Consider the following 9,631-nt stretch of genomic DNA (forward strand, 5'->3'; position numbering starts at 1 on the left):
CCCAGGGTACCTTGGGAGGAAGAAAAGAGGGCGGGCCGCCAGGCTGCCCACGCTTGCGCCGTAGGGGAGGCCGGGGTGGTAGCGGTCCTGGCGCCGCCGCAGGTGGGGACTGGGGATGGTGGCTCTGGCTGATTGGGGCCGGGGTCGGCTTCGGCCGAGGCTGCTGTGAGCCGTGAAGTCCTCGGGGCTGGACTGGGTCGTTGCCCGACAGACAGGAGGTAAGGCGACCTCCGGGGTCACAAGGTTCTATCTCCCACCTCTTTCCTTTCCCTCAGGATCTTGGGCCCCCAGCCGCGGGGGGCGTGGAAGTACGGGGCGTGAGAGGGGTCAGTGGCTGCGCCCGTGCGCCCTGGGCCGTTCCTGAGGCGGGGGCCGAGGAAGGGGGGCTTCGTCTTTCCCGGGATACCTCCAAGCCCTTGGGGAGGGGGTGGAGGGGCTTCTTTATGCTCACTGCCCCTCCCCCTCCGTGGTGGCTCTGCTTCCCTACCTGGCACTCGGGGCTGGCTGGGATGGGGCGGACCGAGCTCGGTGACGGGGTCACGTCGCTGCCTCCTTGTCTGTCCACCCGCGGGCCCCCTAGAAAGTTACTGACCTCTGCGGAGCCCCGTATTCGGAGGCAGAGCCCTGCATCCCCGAACGCTCTTTATCCAGTTATCCGCGGACCTGCCTTCAGGTCAAACGGGGAAGTTCGTCTCTGGGCTGGTGACCCTAGAATGGACAGATGGCGGGGCAACGCTTCCCTCCTCCATGCCTTTGCCCAAATGGAAACCTATCCAGCAAATGTAGAGGGGGAGATTAGATGGAGAACTGCAAGTTTAGGGGCTGAGACAGGATTGTGAGACAACTTCCTCAGGTTACAGTCTGTGGAGGAGTACTTCTGGTCACTCTGATGTTAGAGGAATGGAGAGTTTTAGGATAGTGCTGTTTAATCTGAATTTATTCCCTTTAGGAAAGTCATCTAGTGTTTTTTTTTAAAGTTATTTTAGTTATTTTATTTAGTTATTTAGTTTAGTATAAGCTATTTGTTATTATCTACCAATTAAAATGGTGTAGTGTATGTAACCCAAAATGGGATTTAAAATTTTTGCTTAGTTTCAAAATGCAGAGGATTTTTGTTGTAGTTTTTGCATTTGAATACGCCTGTCGGTTGTTCTGGAAATCCTTACTTTAAATCAAATGACTGTAGAGTCAGCTAATTAGTATTTTTAATTATTTTATTTTTATTTTATTAAACATTTATTTAAATATTTAATTATGTGCTGGGCACATGGGATCATGGATCTCCCATTCTAACGTAGGATCCCTGTAAACAACAAGGTATCCATAAGATTTAAACAGAGTAGATAGAAAAAAATCAGAGGGAAGGCAGTAATCGCAATAGGGGAACCAGGAAAGGTTTCCAAGAGAAGATGGGATTTGAGCTGAGTCTTGAGGGAGCTTCAAAGTTCCTGCATTTTCTATCCTACGATATTTTCTTCCTGATTGCCCTGATATCAGGGAGTTGGAGAGCTTCCTGATCCTGATGGACAGCATCACTTCTGACTGCTTTAAGGTTCTGGCCAGAGCAGTACTACTTGCTGGCTCTTTCCCTCTCTCTCCCCCCTCCCTCACCTTCTCCCTCTTTCTCCATTTCTCTCTTTCCTTCGTTATCTGTCAGGTGCAGGAATAGGAGATGGAATACCTGTGTTTAAAGGCTTTTCTTGGGTGGAAGGAAGGGACACTGATCCAGTTACTGAACTGAAACCATGCCTAGATATGCAGACCTCCTCCGGTTTCTTCTGGGTTTCAGACTTCATTCTAAATAATTAAGTTAACAGAGTTGAGAGCAGAGTAGCACCCTCCTGCCTCCCACATGACAAATCCGATAATCTGCTCTTCCATAAGAGATAGACTCATTCACAAAATTGGTGCAGGTATCCACAGAAGTCTGTAGCTGAAGATATTGGTTAGGTGTCTTTTCCTCTTCCATTGCTGTATTATTCCACAGCCAGAGAGAACGAAAATATTTGAAGATATTAAAGAATTTGGAGCGCTGGGGAGATAAGCTAAGAAGCAGGCCTGTGAGGGGAAATCACTGTAGAGAAGGCGTTTCTGCTTTGAACAAAGAGAGTGTGTGTGTGTGTGTGTGTGTGTGTGTGTGTGTGTGTGTGTGTGTGGTGGGGGGGCAGTTAAGAGGATCATTAGGTTGACTTCTAACTAATTCAGGAAAAGACTAAACTTCACAGGCCAGATTATGTTCTCAAGAAGGATCTGAGTCTGAGAAAAGGGACACAGGCAACCTTTAAATATGTGACATCCCCAGTAAATGTCACTTCTAGGGTGGAAGTGACAATATCCTACTACCCATATCTTGGTGGTTCCCTTAGCCTCTGAATAGGGAGATTAGAAAAGATGTCAAGATTTATGTCACAAAAGAGGCAGGAGAAAGAACACAGGACTTGAAATCCTAAGATCTGAACTTGAAGTCAGGCCATGCTACTTCCTGGTTGGGTGATCTTGGGGAAGTCCTTTTATCTCTGAGTCCTTTTCTTCATCTGTAAAATGGGGACAATCATTTTTATTCTCCATATCTCTTCGGGATTTTTGGAGAATCAAAGGAGATACAGCTTTGTAACCACAAAGTGCCATGAGTTGTTGTCCCAACATCATGTGATAGTTGGGACTGAGAATGGAAGGTGCAAAGCTTGGGAATTTTATGCTGCCAGGCTGAGGTCTCTGAGCCTGTAAGAGCAGTCCAGAAGATGAGAACTGATAGCTCTCTCCAAGGATATAGATGGCATCAAAGACCTTGGAACAGGATCCACTCCAGAATGCTTTCGTATACTGATGTGGCTAGTTTTAGCTAAAGAGTGGAAAGCATTAGAAGTGGGAGGTGAGTGGGAGGTGGGCAGGAGGGAGATCTAGGTGACAGGCAGCTTCCTCAACAGCTCTGCCATTGCAGAAGGCCACACGCTTTGTCACATTCTCTCCTTGCAGTGGTTTTGTTGTTCTTGCTGTTTAAGGTTTCCTCTGCCCTCTTGGTTCCTATTCTGTAGAGAAATCCAGAGGAAGACTTTGCTTGGTGCCAGTTATTTCTTTTGTCCCTCTTGATGCAAGAGGTGTCATTTAGTGGCGGGACTTACATCCTTCTTGTGTTAGTCTACTTCTTGTGTTAAGAGTAAGCATTGTGTAATGGAAAAACTGCTGGATTTAGATCTGGATTCACATCCTAACTTAGATGTGATTCTGGTCATGCTACTGTACCTTCCAGCCTGTTTAACTGGAAAGCAGGCATAATACTACTTTTATTACTTACCTCACATTTGGGAGGTTTACAATTTCAGTACTATTTGTTAAACATGTGAGCTCCTGTATTTGTATACTTAGTTAAGTTTGATTCTTCAAATCTAAGCTTAGCACCTCTATCCTGTGGTTGTTGGAATAAGTAAGTCATTAGGGGCAGGCTGAGTGTGACCTCAGAGAGCCCTTACTTGACTCACTTGTCTGGTGGGGCGCAGGAGTTTAGGTGTTCACCGCCTGTTTATCTTGCTGTAGGAGGCCATGCGAAGCCGCCGGTCCTTACTGCTGGGGCCAGCACGCCTATGCTTGCGTTTGCTTCTCCTCCTGGGCTACAGACGCAGATGCCCATCGTTACTTCGGAACCTTGTACTTCGTTGGCGCTATGGAAAAGTCTGTCTGCGCTCTCTGCTCTACAACTCCTTTGGGGGCAGTGACACTGCCATTGACTCTGCCTTTGAGCCTGTCTATTGGCTTGTGGACAATGTGATCCGCTGGTTTGGGGTGGTGAGTGTTGGCAGGATTATGTGGCTTGGGGTTAGCATGAGAGATGTGTGACTTTTGGGTGAAAGGATGGGGATAGGTGGCTTGATCTGAAGACTCCACAAAATACTTTACAAAACCAGGCTCTATTTGTTTTCCTCCTCTTGTACTGCCTTAGTTGTGGGGTGCCATCTTTCCATACTCCAGTCACAGATGAGTGTTGACTTCCTACTGTTGACAGGTCTTTGTGGCCCTGGTGATTGTACTGACGAGCTCCATTGTTGCTATTGCCTACCTGTGTGTCTTGCCCCTGATTCTCCATACTTACTCAGTGCCCCGAATCTGCTGGCACTTTGTCTACAGTCACTGGAACCTCATCCTTATCGTCTTCCACTACTACCAGGCCATCACCACACCTCCTGGATACCCACCCCAGGTAGGGCTCAGGGAAGGCACAGCAGGACACCAGGGTCAAACTAATAGGACAGGGAACCTAGAATCCTAGTAAAGGGGCAACAAGTTTTGGGAGCAGAACTTTTCAAGAATTCTTCCTTGTCACTGGTTTCAAAAAAAGGTCCCCTTAAGTAACTAGAATGTTTCTGAGACCATGACCAATTCTCTTCGGATATAGGCTAAGACTGACCTTGCTACTGTTTCTATCTGCAAGAAGTGCATTTATCCCAAACCAGCGCGGACACACCACTGCAGCATCTGTAACAGGTTGGCTTTTTCTCCTATTTCCTTGGTTTTTCTTTGGCCTTCGTACTTGCCCTTTGCCTAGAGTCAGGCAAGTTAGGGGCAAACTAATATAATCCCTAAAAACAGCAACTCTTGTTGAGCACAAGTTGCCTCTCATTATTTTGCTCTATGGTAATGCAAAATCCTTTTCCTCCTAACAGGTGTGTGCTGAAAATGGATCACCACTGCCGTATCCTTTTACCAAGACTCCCTGAATCCAGTGATGCCCAGCCAGCCTGTTCCTTTCCAAATCTTGATTCTGCCTCTTAAGCAGCAGGAGTTTTCCTAACCCCCTCCCCACCCACTACCAATGTATTTTAAAACACTCAGGAAAAAACACAGACTAAATGATACTTACTGGAGAACATGGCTTTTTACTAGGACAAAAAAACAGGCCTAGAGGCTTTGGAGAAATGTAGCCTCAGCTGTTCTCTCTGCAAAATTTGATCTTATGGGAGGAAGAAAGGCTTGGAAGCCAATTATTTCCTGAAGAAAAGAAATGAGCAGAGAACTGGACAGGCACTGTAGAAAAGTTCAGCTGTAGAGATAGGAATGTAGCTTGAGAAGGAGGTTAAGGATGCTGTTCTCTTGTCTTGGTTTGCTAGAGCTCCAGGTTCCTTCCCTTCTTCCCATAAGTACTCAGAATTGGCCAGAACCAGTGGCAACATTAAGATGAATGGCAGGGGCAGCTTGCCTTTCCTAATTCCCAGCATGCCAGAATGGACTTTTTCTGGGAGACTTGGAAGAGTTGTGTCCCCATTTAGCATGTGGCTACAGCAACATTGTCCTTGAGGGATTGGCTTTTAGGATTCAGCTGCTTGTTCTGTGAGTGTTGCACATGCAGGCCTAGGGAGTTGGGAGCAACAGCCTCATTCTTCCCAGCTGGCCAGTTCCCTGTAACCCCAGGCATCCTCTGGAGGCTGCTGGCCACGCTGATCCTTAAGTCCTCACTTCCAGCTTGGTTGAACAACTGTGTGGGCCACTACAACCACCGCTACTTCTTCTCCTTCTGCTTCTTCATGACCCTAGGCTGTGTGTACTGCAGCTTTGGCAGCTGGGATATGTTCCGGGAAGCTTATGCTGCCCTTGAGGTGAGCAGTGGGGACTGAGGGGGGTGGAGGAGCCTTAGAGCCACAGTAACGCAGGAGAATTCTATCCCTCTGGAGTGGGGCTGGCAAAGCTCCCATCCCGAGGCCAGAGAGTATAACCGGTACTATTTTCCATCCCCATAGAAAATGAAACAGCTCGACAGGAACAAACTACAGGTGGCTGCCAATCAGGTGGGCCGTCCCACTTGCTGCCTCCTGCTGCTCAGGCCTGGGGTTCTAGGTCTGGAGAGGTAGCCCTGGCCTTGCTAGCTCTAGGGCCTCTGAAGGCTGTAGAGTGGTGTGCTGTGGGTGGCTGTGTGCACAGGGTATTGGGGCTGTAGTCCCTGAGGAGCAGTGCCAGTCCTGGACAAATAACTTAGATTGGTATAATACTTTACTGTCTTCCAGTCTCCTAATTATCCAGTCCTATTACTTCTTCCTCAAACTGAAAAGGCTCTGCTTTGATGCTGGCCTGAGCAGCATGGAGTCTTTGTTGGTCTGTGTAATGGGGTTCCAGGGTCCAGAGACAGACAGACAGAAAACAGACTGGGTTAATTTGGTCTTTTAGCTCTGGTAGTCTGCACCCTCACAGGGAAAGCTCCCCTGAACCAGCCCCTTAGCAGTCTTTATCCTGAGCAGTGACCAAACCTCCCTGACTCTCATGCCTCACCACAGTAAAAATCCTTTACTTTTGTGTTTTACACTTTATAAAGTACCTTCATCTCCACTGTTTCTTCCCCACCCTCATCAGCTGACTAGGGTGTGGATTTTGGAGATGTAGTTCTATAGTGCAGTTATCACATTGGGGAGAAAAGGGGAAGGGGGTGATGAAATAGCTTCCCCTGGAGCCTCATCTGTGTTGTCTAAACCTTACTGGCTGAGCCCAACTCTACCCCCTGTGCTTTGCCATCTTGTTCAGACCTGCTCTGGCCAGTGTTTTGTCCATGTGATGTTGCTGGACTCTGTCCACCCATCTGGCTGCTTTCTTGACTCATCTCTAGCTTTATTTCTGTCTCTTTCTGGCCTAAAACCTAGACCAGTGCCATGCCTGTGGGTGCTGGGCCTCTGCTGGCCACAGCATTGGGCTAAGGGACAAAAAACACTCAGGGTCTGTTGCTGTTTGTTTCAGACATATCACCAGACTCCACCACCCACTTTCACCTTCCGGGAAAGGATGACTCACAAAAGCCTGGTTTACCTATGGTTCCTGTGCAGGTAACTAAACTGTTCTCCAGTAGAAGGAGGGCTTGTTACTTAGGGAAGAGAGTAAACAGGAATAAGCCCTAGAGACCTGGGAGAAGATGACCCACTTCTCTTACCTCCTGGACTTAGACTAACGCCCTCAAACCCTTTCCATGTCTCTTAGCAATGCACCCGCACATTGTACTCGTTGCTGTCTTGGATAAGTCGTGCTCAGATAATGTGATTGTTTAAAGGAAAACAAGCCAACTCTTTAGAGCAAAACAAGAGATTTGTGTTGTGTACTAACCTCAGGAACACACTGACATTAAAGCCAGATAAAAAGGGAATTAATGGACTTTTAATGAAGCAAGCCAGGTTCCACCCCTACCCCCTACCCATACAGGTGCTAGGGGCTTACTTCCCACCTTTCATCCTTGCCTGGTTCTCTAAAACCATGCCAAGGACAACATCCTCATTCCACAGAAGCAGCATCAGATACGGCAGTCAGAATTCAGTCTAAAAGCTGACAGTCTCAGAGCCCATTTAGTTCAACCATTCCCTGAACAAGTATCTTCTCTAACATCTGTCCCATGTTTGAAGCTTTCTGGAAATAGTCAACTTGGCTCTCTTCAGATCCCAGCCCACTCCACTTGTGAACAGCTGCTCATATTGCAGGGAGCTTTTCCTTATTTATATCAAGCTGAAACCTGCCACCTTCCAGCTTCTTTCCATTGGCACCCAAGACCAAGACCTCTCATACCTCTTCCACTGATAGCCCTTTACTTGGGCAGATGTGTGTCCACCATGACTTCTCTTATTCAGGCTAAACGTGGTGCAGAAACAGTATCAATGTGCACAAATTAAAGCACAAGACTGATTTCACTGTAAATTCTCTAGAATTTATGTATGGGAGTTAGATATGGAAAAAAAAACAAAACCCCAAACACCCAGAATAGAAAAGTTCTTGTTGGTGTTGTGAATAATAAATCCTTAGATTCTGAGATGGAGTTTAGCTCCAACTGCTCACTAACACTACTTAGTCAGACCTGAGCCCATTCTCACAAAAGGGTCTGGATGGTCCGCCAGCAGACACTTTTCTGCATATTCCTGAGAATCTGGCACATCCAGTGCAATCTATGATCAGTGCTCCCTGTGTGTTTCCTTGATAATAAAGTGATGAACTTGGCCATTTTCTTCTTCTGGAGTGGGAGGTAGTAAATTGGTTCTTCTAAATTAATAGAGAATTGAAATACTGGGTGTGGGCTGAATTTTACAGGGGTTTCTTGTACTACAGTGGGGTTAGGTCTTGTTGTTTTGTTTTTTTGTGAAACATTGCAAGGAACATATGCCAGAGCCTTCTCCATTTCCTCTTAGTTCTGTGGCACTGGCCTTAGGGGCTCTGACAGTATGGCATGCTGTCCTCATCAGCCGTGGTGAGACCAGCATTGAGAGGCACATCAACAGGAAGGAGAGGCATCGGCTCTCATTAAAGGGCCAAGTAAGTACAGGGGTGGGAGGTTATCCAGCAGGAGAAACCATTTTTATAAGGCTAGAGTCTTGGCTGAGGCTCTAAGTCTAGAAGGGAAAGGTGGTGGTGGTGTGTTCCAGTAAAGGAACCTCCTGGGCAACATATCTTTCTTTGGCTACAGGTGTTTAAGAATCCTTATAATTATGGCTGCTTGGACAACTGGAAGGTGTTCCTGGGTGTGAACACAAGAAGGTAAAGAGTGAAATATTACAAACCCTCATTGGGGGAGGGGGCCCTCCATTCACTGAAGTGTTCCCTGTTATTAGACGAGAGCTATTAAATTTATTGTCTTGCCTTAGATAAAGGACACGTGGCTTCTTTCCAGGATGCAGTGGCTCTTGAGAGTGGTTAATAGATCTATACTATACAGATATAGTATGTGCCAGGTGCTACTTTAGGCCTTTACCAACTGGGGCAAAATAAAGGAAGTTACTGTTTCCTAACAAAAGCATCTCCCCATGTCCCTCTGTCCAGTTGTCCTGTACATTGAAGATAGCCACTATGAGCACAGGGATCAGTTCTCCCTGCACCTTTCCCATTCTTTCCTTCCCTACTAACCCTTGCCTATGACTTATGCCTCTAGTAACATTTATGGGGGTAGCTAGTTCCTCTGATGGTATTTAAGAGGTTATTGATCCATGTTTTGGGATTGGGGAGGCATGGATTATACCCAAGACATGTAAACAGTATTGATATTGATGAAGGCCTAGAACCCTTCCCAAGAACTATTTTTGTCTTCTTTTGCAGGCACTGGCTCACTCGTGTCCTGCTGCCTTCCAGTCATCTGCCCTATGGGAATGGGATGACCTGGGACCCTCCTCCCTATGTGACAACAGCCTCAGACTCTGTGCTGGCTGTGTGAGCTGGGCTGTGGGTACATGCAGCCTCTAAGGCTGGTCCTACCTCCTCCGTGGTCTCAAGGGGCTGGAGATATCTTTCAACCCAGAATAAAGTTCTGGTAGGGAGATCTTCTTTGGAATCATGAAGCTAAAGAAGTCATGTGGACTGGCTTCCTGTATCACACAAAATGCTATAGGGTCAACCTTTGGGCATCAGGTGAGCGGTGTGACATGGAGGACTCCAGGGCTAAAGTCCCTTTCACTCAGGCTAACAGAAGTTCCAGTGTCCACGTTGCCAGGATTCTAGATGGGGGTAGAGACCCAGTCTGGGTTAGTGTTGGTATTGTGTACCATCTCCCCTCTCTGACGTGTGAGAAAAGAATGGGAAAGAGCTTGAAGGTACAAGTAGACCCCTGGGCTCTTCCTGAGGTCACTGCCACTTTTCACAATCTGCTTACTGCAGAAATAAAGATATTTCCTTTTATAAAGACTGAATT

At 47.1% G+C, this 9,631-nt stretch overlaps 1 protein-coding gene across 2 annotated transcripts; it reads left to right on the top strand.

Annotated features, from left to right (window-relative positions):
- Window positions 1–87: 87 nt before the first annotated feature.
- Window positions 88–9,629, top strand: ZDHHC16 (zDHHC palmitoyltransferase 16). 2 transcript variants are annotated; one of them, XM_072626617.1, is made up of 11 exons: window positions 88–218; window positions 3,535–3,783; window positions 4,001–4,195; window positions 4,391–4,479; window positions 4,659–4,687; window positions 5,455–5,588; window positions 5,730–5,777; window positions 6,715–6,800; window positions 8,142–8,265; window positions 8,417–8,487; window positions 9,043–9,629. In XM_072626617.1, the coding sequence occupies exons 2-11, from the start codon at window positions 3,541–3,543 to the stop codon at window positions 9,155–9,157; spliced, it is 1,134 nt and encodes a 377-aa protein (XP_072482718.1). In that variant the 5' UTR covers window positions 88–218; window positions 3,535–3,540; the 3' UTR covers window positions 9,158–9,629. The 2 variants fall into 2 exon arrangements, with proteins under 2 accessions (XP_072482718.1, XP_072482721.1); XM_072626620.1 differs by lacking the exon at window positions 5,730–5,777.
- Window positions 9,630–9,631: the final 2 nt, after the last annotated feature.

Source organism: Notamacropus eugenii, chromosome 1 (assembly GCF_028372415.1).
Source record: "Notamacropus eugenii isolate mMacEug1 chromosome 1, mMacEug1.pri_v2, whole genome shotgun sequence".
Taxonomy (NCBI): domain Eukaryota; kingdom Metazoa; phylum Chordata; class Mammalia; order Diprotodontia; family Macropodidae; genus Notamacropus; species Notamacropus eugenii.

Coding starts and splice junctions, on each gene's coding strand:
- ZDHHC16 (XM_072626617.1), top strand. CDS start 3,541: ATGCGAAGCCGCCGGTCCTTACTGCTGGGGCCAGCACGCCTATGCTTG. Junction 4,480..4,658: donor CACTGCAGCATCTGTAACAG/GTTGGCTTTTTC, acceptor TCCTCCTAACAG/GTGTGTGCTGAAAATGGATC. Junction 5,778..6,714: donor TACAGGTGGCTGCCAATCAG/GTGGGCCGTCCC, acceptor TGTTTGTTTCAG/ACATATCACCAGACTCCACC.